This window comes from Purpureocillium takamizusanense, chromosome 1 (genome assembly GCF_022605165.1).
Source record: "Purpureocillium takamizusanense chromosome 1, complete sequence".
NCBI classification, from domain to species: domain Eukaryota; kingdom Fungi; phylum Ascomycota; class Sordariomycetes; order Hypocreales; family Ophiocordycipitaceae; genus Purpureocillium; species Purpureocillium takamizusanense.
In genome coordinates, this window is record NC_063068.1 from 273,621 (window position 1) to 286,680 (window position 13,060).

Genomic DNA, 13,060 nt, shown 5'->3' on the forward strand with positions numbered 1-13,060 from the left:
ATCACCTTACAAGCGCAACCGCCTCTCCTTCAAATATTCGTAATCAGGCATCGCGTCTCGCACCCATTTCTCGAGCTGCTGAGCCCGCGCGAGTCCAAACTCCTCCACCCACTTCTTTGCCTCGGCAGTGATGCTGATGCTAGCGGCCGACTTGTCTGGTATGATGCCGTTTGAAGCGTTCAGTGTCGACAGCATGATCTGTCCCCTGGCCGACAGCCTTTCCTTCTGCTCTTGCGTGATCGGGGCCCAACTAGACCGAACCCGATCAGGATCCAGTCCGAGTAGAGCAGCAAACGTCTCGACAACCTGAGGGTTGGCTATCACATCATCGGCGTCAAGAACCAACGGTCGTGAGGAGATGCCATTTTCCGAAGCCGCGCCATTTCTGTTCCTCTCATTGAGCTCTGTCGCGAGATCGTATAGTCTTCGACTCCACCTGATTGTCATGTACACGAGCAGGTGGTTTGCTGCCCCCTTCGGGAACTCATTGTCTGGCATATCGTTCAAACGAATCCTATAGAGCGATGGGAATGCCAGGGCCGGGTGCCTCACGATAAAGGCAAGCGTCCATTGCCGGAGATATGCGTCGGAGAACATCGTGTCGTTCAACGGCGAGTACCCGTCTGGTGCCTTCATGTTCTCAGAGCCGGTCTCGTCGATACGCCATCGCTTTCCCTTTGCATTTGCTTGTCCAAAAATGAAGTCGCTTATGACGTTGGGGTCTGTCAAAAACGTAGCATGTTCTTTGATAAAAGTAATCTTCCCTTGGGAGTCACCGGCAGCCCGGGTCTTCTCCAATGCGTCGAACCCGTCGAGGGCGGCTTGTCGAAGGCGCTGCTCGTTGTCACCCCACTGGCCAAGTGGTTTGTCCCATAGATTTCCTTCGAGTGAGAGGAGAGCCATCTCTTTTAGATGGTAGCCGCGGCTCTGATTTCGAGAAACATCAGGCTGGTCGTCCAGGCCTAGCATCCGAACCAAGAGGTTCGACGCTGATCGCGGATACGAGATCAACAATACCCGTCGTGAATCGGCCATTTTGACAACTCGGATGTGGTGAAACCGACTTTCAGATCGTTGCGAAGGGCTCCTGAGGCTTACATGTGCCGATGAAAATGCCCTGTTAAACCTCGATTTCCTCCTCCAAGTAGTGCTGGCAACTTCTTTGCTGAGTAATCATAAACACTTACACCAAGAAATGAGCAGATCTAATACATGAGAGAGACAAGTTGATTATAAATCAATGTATTACCCAATCGTACAAGGGCTTGTCCTTCGTCGGCTGCTGGGCATACGTGTCAGTCGACTTCGTGGTTTCAAGGTCAGACCTAAACGCATACAGTACAAGCTTGCCTCTTTTCTGTGACTTTGCGCTTGCTATTCCATCTCACAATTCCCGCCAAAGATGTAATCTTGCGAAAATGTCATGGCGGAAACCTGAGTCCGAATTGTAGCGAATGTTCCGCTGGCTGGCACCAGGTAACGCCACTTGTGCCACCAGACATGCATGAATCAACAACTTTTTGACGGTAGCTCGAGTAAGACGGGCCGGTAAAACCGGAAGAGTCGGCACAAACCGAAAATAAAATTCGGGTCTCAGAAGGGGCGCTTTTTCATGTCGCTCCGTGCCCGCTGGCCCATCAAACACATGCAGGCTGCCCGAGACACGGACTTTTTTTCTTTGTCAAGATTATTGAACCTCAACACTGGGTATCGGCCCCGCCATCAAATAAAAATACAGAGCTTCACTACAAACTTCCGTCTCCCCTGTCCCTTCGCCACCATGGCATACAATTTCACAGACCTTGTTAGCCATGGGGCTCGAGTATGCCATTGGTCCTGCCATGTTAGGTGAAAGCGACCACCCCTCCCACCATGGCGGCACAATCGCGCGATCGTTCCAGTGAGTGCGATATTATAGCCAGGACGCAAGGACAAGGAAGACGCCGATAGGCAAAGCCTGCTGTCCTGTTTACAATACGCTTCCAAAGGCATTGTTTGACCTGGATCCTTGTCAAATTGAGTGCGAAAGGAAGGGGTCAGGGACATATAAGCACATGTCGCGAGTGAGGTGGATCGCTCAACAGTTGAGGCATAAGTTGAGGGGCACTACCCCTCTTGTCAGTCAATCAATCAAGCAGTTTTCGCCATACACTACTAGAGAGTCTTGACCCTATAAGCTCAGCTACTAGTGATGCACGAGCATGGCGCGCTGAGCCTGCCGGTGGAGGACTTCGCTTGTACGAAATATTGGCCCACAACCTCATCGCGTTGGACAAAGGCGGGACATGATTGGGCTCCGGCAGTTTGGAAGACTGTACCAACACTCCGCTCCCAGGATCCTTTCCCAACTTCTTGGGCGACAGTGGAGACTTCTAGTTCCCCCCATTCCCTGATTTAGACCTGGTTTAAGTTGGGATCGAGATGGCGAACGACACTGCCAAATCTTATTAGTATGGCGCTCGGCGCCAGTCGCAGCCAGGATTGCCGTCTGCTTCTCAGCACTCACAACCGAGCACTACAAGATTGGTTGCGTACCTAGATGCGGCTCGGCCCGTCACGAAGTAGACACCATGGCGCGACAGAATGCAACCCCCGAAAATATGACGATGATGCAGGGGTTTGAGTGGTATGTGCCGGCTGATCAAAAACACTGGAAGCGCCTCGCGGAGCAAATCCCGCAACTGAAGGCCTGGGGCATCGACAACATTTGGATACCTCCTGGGTACGTGCATTCTGCCATAACCATTAGGCTAATGGCTAACAGCCCAGGTAGCTGCAAGGCTTCCAGCAAGGATGGCAATGGCTATGACATTTATGACTTGTAAGGGCTTTCAATCTCCTGGATCTGCGCAGTAATTGACGGTGGTTAGATATGACATTGGCGAATTTGACCAAAAGGGCTCCGTGGGTACGAAATGGGGCACCAAGGCGGAGCTTGAGACACTCTGCAGGACCGCGAATGACAACGGCGTTGGCATTTACTGGGATGCCGTGCTCAACCATCGCTTCGCTGCTGACCACAGAGAGAAGTGCGAAGCAGTGGAGGTCGATCCCGACGACCGAACCAAGGTTGTTAGTGACCCTTATGAGATTGACGCCTGGGTGGGCTATGACTTTCCCGGCAGAGGCGACACGTACAGCAAGCAAAAGTACCATTGGTATCACTTCAGCGGCGTCGACTACAATGCAGCGAACAAGAAGTCGGCCATCTATAAGATTCTCGGTGAGAAGTCAGACGGGCAGTGGGCAGAGACGCCGGACGTCGATGACGAAAAGGGCAATTAGTGAGTCCCAGTTGGACATACAGCCATGTTCCGGTGCAGCATCTGACAGTTGAACTCCAGTGACTACCTCATGGGGTCAGACTTGGACTACGACCACCCGGAAGTTGAGGCGGACGTCCTGGCCTGGGGTAAATGGTTAGCCGACACTCTGCCCCTCAAAGGCATGCGCTTTGATGCCATCAAGCACTTCAGCGCCGAATTTCTTGAGAAATTCGTGAAGCAGATGGACGAAAAGTACGGCAAGGGCTGGTTCTTCGTTGGCGAATTCTGGAAAGACAGCCTCGAAGACATGCACAGCTACCTTGACCGGATGGACAAAAAGTTCTCGCTATTCGACGCGCCTCTCGTGCACAACTTTAGCGCCATCAGTCAAGCCGACGGTGCGGACATTCGCCAAGTGTTCGACAATACCCTAGTACAGTCCAGTCCCGTGAACGCTGTCGTGAGTGCTGACCTGTATGCCGCGCTGCACGTGTTGATCGTGAGCTGACACACGCCTAGACTCTCGTTATGAACCACGACACGCAGCCCTACCAGGCCCTTGAGGCCCCAATCGCCGATTGGTTCAAGCCCATCGCATACTCATTGATACTTCTGCGCGGCGAGGGCTATCCCTGCGTTTGGTACGGCGACGTCTATGGCATCAAGGGCGAGCACGAGTTCCCACCTTCATGTGGAGGCATGCTTCCGCACTTGATGCTCGCGAGAAAGCTCTACGCCTACGGGAAGCAGGCAGACTACTTCGACTACGCTACATGTTTGGGCTGGGTGCGATACGGCACCCACGACAGGCCGGCGGGAATGGCGGTCGTACTCAGCAATGCGGGCCCTGGAGCCAAGCGGATGCATGTCGGCGAGATGCACGCAGGTGAAAAATGGACTGATGTTTTGGGCTGGGCAGATGGTGAGGTCGTCATTGGAGAGGATGGCTTTGGCGACTTTACATGTGGGCAATGCAGTGCGAGCGTCTGGGTGCGGTGCAATGCGGCTGGGCGGGACAGGTTCAACGAGACAAAATTGTGAGTTTGCTTCAGCCGAGATCTTCGATGGATCATGCATCCGCACTAACATAACACTTGCAGCAACAGCAGCATTTACGAATAAAGGGGGATCACTTCTATACGAAGCACAGACGTTAAGGATTCTTTATCTCCACGCCACAGCAGTGGGCATGCCAGACGAGAACAAACCCCGTGCGACAGTTAGAGTCTACGGGATGTGTTCACAGCGCAGGACAGGGCCTGAATACCAGCAACACACGCGCGCCAACGGCGGCCTTGCTCATCTCCACCAGGCGGTGATGACCTCGATGGGTGGCGTACTATAGCCTAGTCTGGCAGCATATGCTGGTGTAATAGAGTGATGCGTCCAAGAGCGTCCCCGTCATTTTCTTTCGCGGTCAAGTCCATGTGCCAAATGAGTATCATCATCACCATGCGATATCTCTGCCAGGTCTAAGTTTCTAGATTACTGGGAAACAATATAGAATCTACGAAACATCTCAAAGTCGAGGGCTTATTCGCAAGCTATACGGGACCTTTAGAATAAATAAACTAGAAGATAACCCTCCGCAAGCGCCTTAGGTTCGGAAAAATTAAGCAGACTGATCACAAGGCACTAAGGTTTGCAAGTGATATCCGAGGACGTGATTTGGGTAGAATATAGGCGACAATACTGTGGCATACCTAAATGACGCGTAGCTTTGATCGAAGAAAAGTTTCTAGAGCAATATTTCAAGAACATTACACTGATATATTGAATATTTTCTTTCATTCAAGGTTGTTGGCAACATGAATGTTTTGACCGAAATCGTTGTTACGCTTGGCGTCGCGACATCATGCCCTGGCCGTGAAGCTGAAAACGTGTTGATATAAGAATATGCCTTCCTTCGTGAATGTCGCGCTATTCAAGAACTCTGATGTCCATCGCCTTCCTTGATTGACTTCTCCCAGCGGCGTTGGCAGTGTCCAAAAGAACCAGACGGGAGAAACAGATCACTCCCCGCGCCTCTCTCGTAATGTTTTGGTCCTCCACCAAATGCTACTTGAGGCATAAGGCAAGAGTGGCTTTACAGAAGAGACAAGTCTCATCCCAAAGGGGGGCAAAATGATCATGTAGGGGGAACTGGACCGAAGATTTTCACCAAGCAAATGGCTAGTTATTAAGTACGATTAAATAAATACAATATGGTATCTCTCAACAAACCATTGCAACTAGCAAAGGGTTCTATAAACTCTCTTCCATAATGGCCATGCTTTGTAGCGCATTTCGTCCTCCGCAGACAGCGCGGGAACTCTGGTAAAACTTCGCCCAGAGTCGATATCCATGTTCTTGTAGCTGACGATCCCCGTCCTGAACCAGATTTTGTGGGCCAGGTAGAAGAGGAGAACCACAGGAACCGCCATCATTTTCAGGAAAAAGCTCTTTGCAGTTCCCGTCGGCGTGACTGGAGCGTCATCGGTACTGATGGGTGAGACGGCAATCCAAAACTGCGAGATCAGGACAAGCAGATTTCCCCCTAAGCCGATACAGGCTCCAATCACGCCAGCCTGCGACCTGAAGGGCAGCTGGTCCAACGTATGACCGGCGAGTGCCCACGCGCGTCGGAAGCGGATGTGGCAAAGGCAGATGCTTGCCCAAGTGAAGAGGCCCGACAACCCGCAAATGGCGAATAGCCAATCAAAGACTTGATTGTGAACATTGACGGCAGCCATGTAAGCAAGGAGACCGAGGGCGAGGGCGAAGATGGTGGCCACCAAGGGTCGACCCTTGCGGTCAACGTACGCGAATATTTTGGGCGCATGCGACTGCTCGGCCAGCGCGGCAAGTGTTCGTGACGACCCAAAGACGGCAGAGTTGCCGACGCTCATTACAGCGGCGAGAATAACGCCATTCATGACGCTCGGAAGAATTGTCTGCCCGGCGCTCTCAACGGCAATGACAAAAGGACTGGCCGTGGCGTCCACGGAGGTCCGGCCCCCCAAAAGACGCGGCTCATTGTATGGAACAAGCAGGCCAACTAGCAACAACGAAACGACGTAAAAAATAGCGATGCGCCAAAAGACCTGCTTGATGGCGCTAGGAAGGGACTTTTTGGGGTTGGAGGCTTCGGCGGCTGCGAGACCAACAAGCTCGGTGCCCACAAAGGAGAAAGATGACGTGGCGAGCACGCTGCAGAAGCCTTTGAACCCGTGGTTGGTAGGGCCAGGGTCAAGCCAGTACTTGCCGCCAATGTACCCGTCATGAGGGCTGCCGCCAATGTTGATTACGACTCCGAGGAGACTGGATTGCTAAGGTTAGAAAGTGTGTTCCAAAGCCCATAGTGGGTGGGGGTGTGGTTTGCTTACATGAAGCCGACGACGGCTGTGACCTTGATGGTCGAAAATATAAACTCGGCCTCACCATAGCCCTTGATGCCCATGAGGTTGATACCGGCTAAAACGAGAAGGAAAATGGTGACGAAGATGGCGGGGCTCAGAGATTGGTTCCAGTACTGGATGGTGAAGGCACCAGCAATGAGCTCGAGCGGCATAGCAAAGAGCCATTGGAGAGCATAACTGCAGAATTGAATGTCAGATGAGATTGCTGGATGTCGATCAAGGGCACATTGCGAAGACGCGGTGTGCGCGAGCATCTTGGCATGGCTCAGGGATCAGGGGTTCACTCACTTCCATCCCATGGCGAACCCCCATGATGGGTCCAGGAAACGTGTCGAAAACACGGAAAAGGAGCCCGCAATGGGAAAGGTTACGACAAGTTCGCCTAAGCTTTGCATTGTGCAAAACTGAAAGGCCCCGGTCATAATATAGGCCAAGAGCATTGACACTGGTCCGCCCTGGAACAGCGCCATGCCAGAGCTCACAAACAAGCCGGTTCCTTTGCGCGCGGTGTGAACAACAAATTGAGGCCATTTGTGCTCTTGGGGACGTGGACATACCAATAGAGCCGCCTATGGCAATCATCTGCAAATGTCGCGACTTGAGGTCACGGGCGAGGGCCGAGTTGGCCGTCCGCGCATTGGCCGCGCGCAAGTCGTAGAAGCGGTCGCCAACCTGGGCCGGGTCCGGCATGCCGTCGTTGACATGGTAGCCTTTGTGGCCGCCGATGGGCACGCCCTCTACGCGGCGGAAGCTGTCGACCCAACGACGGCCAAGTGATGCCGTCGAGGTCGGCTTGCGGCCGGACGAGTGCGCAGGCCGGCCCGCCGTCGAGATGGAGTAGGATGTAGTAGTCGTCGCGAACTGCCCGCGAGACTTGTCGGTCGAGAAGTCGCTCATCTCGACGACCTCAAAGTCACGCGTATACGTGATGCCTGGCTTCATAGGCCTGGCGCCCTCGGGGTCGTTGTTGCCAGCCATGATGGGCGTCGGCGGCGATGCAACGTCGAAGCCTCGTCGCGTGTTCAGAAGAGAAAGATGTAGTCAAGTTTATGCATGCGACTCAACGGCGAGTGTTTCCGTGCGTGGTGCTTCGTATGCTTAAGGCCGTGCGACCCAAGCGGGCTCTCGCAGTGTCGATCCGGAAGCTGCGTCGCATTGATAAAAGACTGCCACGCCTGTCTTGGACTCGAACGACGAGGAACGGGGGAGGGGGGAAGCAGGTCCCTGCCTGAAGAAGAGCCCTCCTCGGGGGCGGGATCGGATCATGTCATATCGAGGCCGCCGCCACACACATGGAAGCCCTGCTTCTTCACAACGCGGACAGCATGGGACTCGGCCAACCTGCCTGTCATCCATGCCATCGCACCGTGGTTGCCCGGCGTGGCGCACCAGACATGATGGCAGTCGAAGAGCCCGTTGACGATCCCCGTCACAGTGCGACAGTGCACAACACCCTCTCTCTCTCCCAGTCGCGCACACTAGACGCCACCAGACGCGGGACCCATGGCTGGGCGTCAGGGGTAGGGGGCCCAGGGGAGGTGGAACGGCACGCCCAGACAGGAGGACAAAGAATGGCCTCGTTTCTGGAACACCACCACCATCCACCACCACCGACCTTGCTGCAAGACGCGTGTGGCCCTTTTCTGCATTGGCGTCGCGGCGTCCCACAAGACCCCCCCACCCCCCCCTCCCCAAGCCGCCTCTCTCTCCCTCCCTCCTCTACGTACTACAGAGAGCCAGGCCATGTGGGACTGCAGTGGGCAGTCTCCGCAAACCTGGGGTTAGCCTGCTTGGGGCTGATAAGACGGGATCCCGTTTGGGCAGCTCTCAGCTCCCGCAACTCTAGGTTGACCAACAGAATCGCGTCAGTGTCAAAAACTACCTCGTTGGCAATTTTGGCTGGCTGGACCGATATGTGCCCTGTCCGGGTTTGCTTGGCTAGCTTTGCTCTCAGCGGTTGCAAGGGTTGCTGTCGCGCGCTGCGCTGCTTCACATTGCTCGTCTCCTGCAGTCGAGGAGGAGGAGGAGGAGTAAAGCAGGCTAGGATCCAGCGGCAAGCAGGCCAAGCTGGAATCGTCTCAGGCAGGCGGCTGGGAGGGTGTAATGGTGTCTGAGCTGCCAATAGCCTAATGCACCAGAATTAATGCTATTTCGCGTACACTTGGCATTGGGTTTGTTTTCTAAGACGATGGCCACAACGGACGTATCAATTAATCTATCTTCGCTGCCCAGCCACGACAGCCGGGCTGGGAGGTCTGGGCTCCTCTCCCGTGGTCCCTCGCGAGAAGATGCCCTGGGTTCCCTGCCGGATGAGCGAGTCATGGCTGTTTGTTGGGCTGGCACCACCGCCACCACCACCACCCCTGCCTTCGCTGTGTTGACGAGCCTGGGCGTCGCCGCGTACGTCAGTGGTCGTATTGGAACGTTCCTCGTCCACCCAGTCGTCGCTGTCACTCCTATTGCGCCTCGTCGTCTCCGTCTCATACCAATTACTGGTCGAGGGCTGACCCTTCTGCCGTGATCGCGACCCCGTGCCGCTGCTATGGTACTGGGGCCGGAACTTGGTCTTCCTGACGCCGCTGTCTCGTAGGAAGGATCCCAAGGCCACGAGATTGGCGACTGTAGTGGCGGCGAGCAGCTCGATGGAAGCCCACATGGAGCGGGCGATTTGGTCGCCCTTCTGATCAATAATTACGGGGAGGCGGTAGGCGGTGATGCCGACAGTAAGAAAGCCAAAGCAGAAAAGCATGACGAGCAGGACTTTGCGCTTGGTCGCGATGCGAGTCGAAATGATGATGGGAACCGGGAAAATGACGAGAATGGCGTCGAGAACGGCGCTCGAGACGCCCATTGTGAGGAGCTGGGAGAAGCCCTGGCGACATTTTGGCCCTGGGTCCGGCACGACCTGCCAGTAGTTGGCAAACGGCTGGCACTCGGCTAGGTCGCTGGCCACAACGGCGACAAAGGTGGCGATGAGAACGACTCGCAAGGCGATGATGAGGCGTTGATAGAGCTTCTTCATGGATGCGCCTGCGAGGCGGCCCAGGAACTCGAGCGTGGTAAACTTGAGCGTCCATAGTCTGTGCTCATCGCATCAGCATTCAACACCATGGGACCCCATTCATATACAGGATTTCCTCGCGGCAGCAAAACTTACGTCGCGGCGTAAAAGACTCGCGATGCCAGCACCACGCGGCTTCCAGTGACTCTCTTGTCGAGATCCACGGGTGATAGTCCGCTTCCTTCGAGCTGTGCATTGTTTGTGCCGTACAGCAGGACCATGTGAACGCACACGATGCGAAGGTAAAGTGGTATAAGCGCGCCGGCTGCGATCCTGTCCTCGACAAAGAGCTTCTCGACTCGAATATAACGCCCCGCTAGACGAAGCAAGATCAGGCAAGTGCAAAACAACGTCGTCCACCAGGCCACGAGCAGCGTGGGCTTGGCTTCGCTGAAGTCCCTCAGCGGTGGTGCCGAGGAGTAGAATGTCATTTTGCTGGTCGTCTCAGGCGTGTGGTGAATGTCATGGTTGTCGAGTTGTCAAGTCGTCGAGTGGCGGTCGTCTGACAGTCAAGAGTGCGATAAACACAGACAGCGTGAAGCGATTCAACGACTCTCTCATAACGATGCAAAAGTCAAGCTTGCCGGATGAATGGCGAGAGCAACTTGTACTACTATTCGCAGGTCCATGCCGTGCCACGAGGCTGCGTCCATCCAGTGCAGGGCAGCGAGTGGCGTACCGTGGACCACCAGCATGCAGGGGCGGGCACACTCCCCATTGTTCAGGCACACACTGTATGCCCACAGGTCTGGTCTTTCTCGGCCTGCCTGAATAGTGAGACGGTCTTTGACGCCGCATCTCAGCCCAGTCGCCCAGGGCTCGGGCTTTTGGTTCTTGTCGACCAGGGGTCCTCGCCGCGGAGCCGTCACCAAATCACGCCACCTAGCGCATGGTGGAGAGTCGGTGGTGTGGAAGGGGAACTGGGTTCTGCTAGACTTCTCGATGCTCGCCCGCGCGGAACGTGGCGCTTGGAGCGATGTGAAGCGGGAAATTGGCACAGACGATTCCTCGGCTCAACAGGGGAAGCAGGTGTGTCTATCGATTTGCGGGGAAAGAAAATCGTCAGCAGCAGCAGCAGCAGCAGCAGCAGCAGGCGTTGCCTGGCCCCCTGAGACAGCCAGCCGATAAGCGAGCCTGGGATTGATTCAGTTCCATGCATCATTAGCCGGGGCGCGTTGATCATTCCCTGTATCGCAGGCCGCCATCAACGCCCCGGACGGATCCGTCCTGCTGATGGCTTCGACTATTGAGGGGTGCGACTGGCTGCTGTTGCGTCCAGAACACCTTCAGTGGCGCGACCCAGGCCAATAGAGGTTTCTTGCGCCGAAACAGATACATAGTAGAGAGTCACCCTAGGTCTGCGCCTTCTACAGCGTTGAGATGGACCGGCACTATTGGGGGACAAGTCTATTGTCTCGTGGAGACGTGACGGCAGCACATGTCAATAGTTGACGCTTCGCCGTCGAGGGCCTTCCTATCGCACCCGAAATATGAAAATCCACCGGTGGTGAGGTCGATTGCCTCCGTGATCGGAGAGCCCACCGAGCCCGCCTTGGAGATCGAAGCTATCCCATCTGGCGCGACAAACAGGGGCGTGATGTTCATTATCAAGTTTTTGTTGATGAATCGACCCTAACCTTCAGGGTGCATCCCTCCAAGCCGCCGCTGCCTGAACTGATCTGAGAACCGTGTTCTACGTACTAGCATCAGCGGGTTCTGCCTTGGCAAGCCTCGGAACCCTCACCACTCTGGTCCCCATCACTTGACACAGCATACAGCTTCTAAAGTAGGGAAGCACCAAGTTTACGTACGGTGCGGGGTACTGTGCGCCGCGACCCGGTTCCTGTCCCGGAGATACGGGTGAGCCGTGTTGTTGTTGGTCGCATGTGATGAGTGAGCCTCTAACCGAAAACACGCGGTTGTTTCCAGCGGTTAATGGTTACGTTTCATGCATGACAATTGTCCTCCCGGCGCTCGTCGGATCCGCCCCCCGGTTGCTGGCAGTCTTCATCAAATCGCAACTTTAAATAGAGAAACCTTGTCGCGCACAGACGCAATGGCTCCCTTCAGTTCGTGAGCCCTGTGCTCGAGCAGCTGGTGAGGCACTACTACGCTTGGTGTAGATACCAGCGCCAAGACGCGCCATGCGGCGAGCTCGATGCGTGGAGGAGAGGGTTACTGTACTGCTAGCTGTACCCCTGACGACGTGCATGGACAAGTGAGTGGACAGGTCTGGTTGCTAATAAACAGTAGAACTTCGCAGAATAAGCCTCACCTTGGCAAGGCGCACCTCTGCGAACGCGGTGGCTGTAACTTCATGTTTTTATGCAGAGAAAGCCAAGCGTCAGTTACCCTTGCGCACGTCAGGGTTGCGACATGGAAAGTCAAAAGAGTACAGGAAATGAATCTACTATACTTCGTAGAATACAATAAAGAATATGCACTCGGCCTGCTGCAAGTTGGCTGCACGGTACTTCGTACCGTCAAATCGACTGCACCTCAACGAAGCAAGCGTGGTAAATTGAGGCTTCGCGCCTCCACATCATCCATCATTCATGCTCGCCATGGCTCTCACTTACTCCGGCCCAGATATAGTTGTCCATTGTTTGTTCCGCGTTCCCCTATTCTTGGCGTTTATGCAGTGCGACCTTGCGTTGGTGATGTGCGGCCTTGAAACCGGGCCAATCGTTTAGGCCATGTTCCCTGGATGCGAGCGCAAGCTTGCATGCAGGCTCGGACTTTGCAGGCAATTGTCCCCTAGTCTCTCTCTGGCAGATGATACCTACCGCCTGCGCCGCGCACAGTGCTCCAATACGCACCGACTGGCCTTGTGTCTTTTTGTTCCTTGCTTGATTTAAGCTCGAGCTCTGTGACAGGAGCGACTTCTGTGGTCAATTTAATTGGCACACTGCACTTTTGGGTGGTCGGCGCGTGCCTGGAGCTAAAGATGAGTGGCACCAGCCCAGCCCCGCGGCACAGGGCATAAGTGCTGATGATGGCCACCCCTCAATGCTAGCAGCTGTGCCGTGACGATGGCTACGACGCAGCGTCAGCCAGCACGACTGAGAACGAGCCCTCGGGTCGAGCGCACACGTTGGCAGTGAGAACAGGTGAAAGGAAAGCGCGGACAGCCTGCGCTCGCACGCGAGAGCCATTAAGTTCTTGAAGCTTGCATTCTAGGGTAGTACCTGTTCATACATAAACTCATTCGTGCGTCGAAGATCGGTGGCTTCAGCTGCCTGCAGCCGGCTCGGTATTACCCATTAAAAGACTCCTTGCTATGTTCAATGAGATGGAATGCCGCAAGTGCCACAAGCGACAGTTGCGCTCAATTG

General features: G+C 54.8%; 4 protein-coding genes across 4 annotated transcripts; 1 reads left to right on the plus strand and 3 right to left on the minus strand.

The window, feature by feature from the left end:
- Positions 1–6: 6 nt before the first annotated feature.
- Positions 7–1,035, minus strand: JDV02_000100 (uncharacterized protein; the record flags this gene model as incomplete). Its single annotated transcript, XM_047980872.1, has 1 exon — positions 7–1,035. The coding sequence occupies one exon, from the start codon at positions 1,033–1,035 to the stop codon at positions 7–9; it is 1,029 nt and encodes a 342-aa protein (XP_047836830.1).
- A 1,565-nt stretch (positions 1,036–2,600) lies between these two features.
- Positions 2,601–4,418, plus strand: JDV02_000101 (Alpha-amylase; the record flags this gene model as incomplete). Its single annotated transcript, XM_047980873.1, has 6 exons — positions 2,601–2,722; positions 2,774–2,821; positions 2,871–3,284; positions 3,345–3,726; positions 3,786–4,303; positions 4,367–4,418. The coding sequence occupies 6 exons, from the start codon at positions 2,601–2,603 to the stop codon at positions 4,386–4,388; spliced, it is 1,506 nt and encodes a 501-aa protein (XP_047836831.1). The 3' UTR covers positions 4,389–4,418.
- A 1,034-nt stretch (positions 4,419–5,452) lies between these two features.
- Positions 5,453–8,209, minus strand: HIP1_1 (histidine permease). The gene is made up of 4 exons (XM_047980874.1): positions 7,222–8,209; positions 6,953–7,160; positions 6,632–6,841; positions 5,453–6,566 (listed from the first exon to the last, which is right to left on the minus strand). The coding sequence occupies exons 1-4, from the start codon at positions 7,640–7,642 to the stop codon at positions 5,498–5,500; spliced, it is 1,908 nt and encodes a 635-aa protein (XP_047836832.1). The 5' UTR covers positions 7,643–8,209; the 3' UTR covers positions 5,453–5,497.
- Positions 8,210–8,879: 670 nt separating this feature from the next.
- JDV02_000103 (uncharacterized protein) lies at positions 8,880–10,156 on the minus strand (the record flags this gene model as incomplete). The annotated part of the gene is made up of 2 exons (XM_047980875.1): positions 8,880–9,744; positions 9,822–10,156. 2 exons carry the CDS (start codon positions 10,154–10,156, stop codon positions 8,880–8,882), a joined length of 1,200 nt encoding a protein of 399 aa, XP_047836833.1.
- Positions 10,157–13,060: the final 2,904 nt, after the last annotated feature.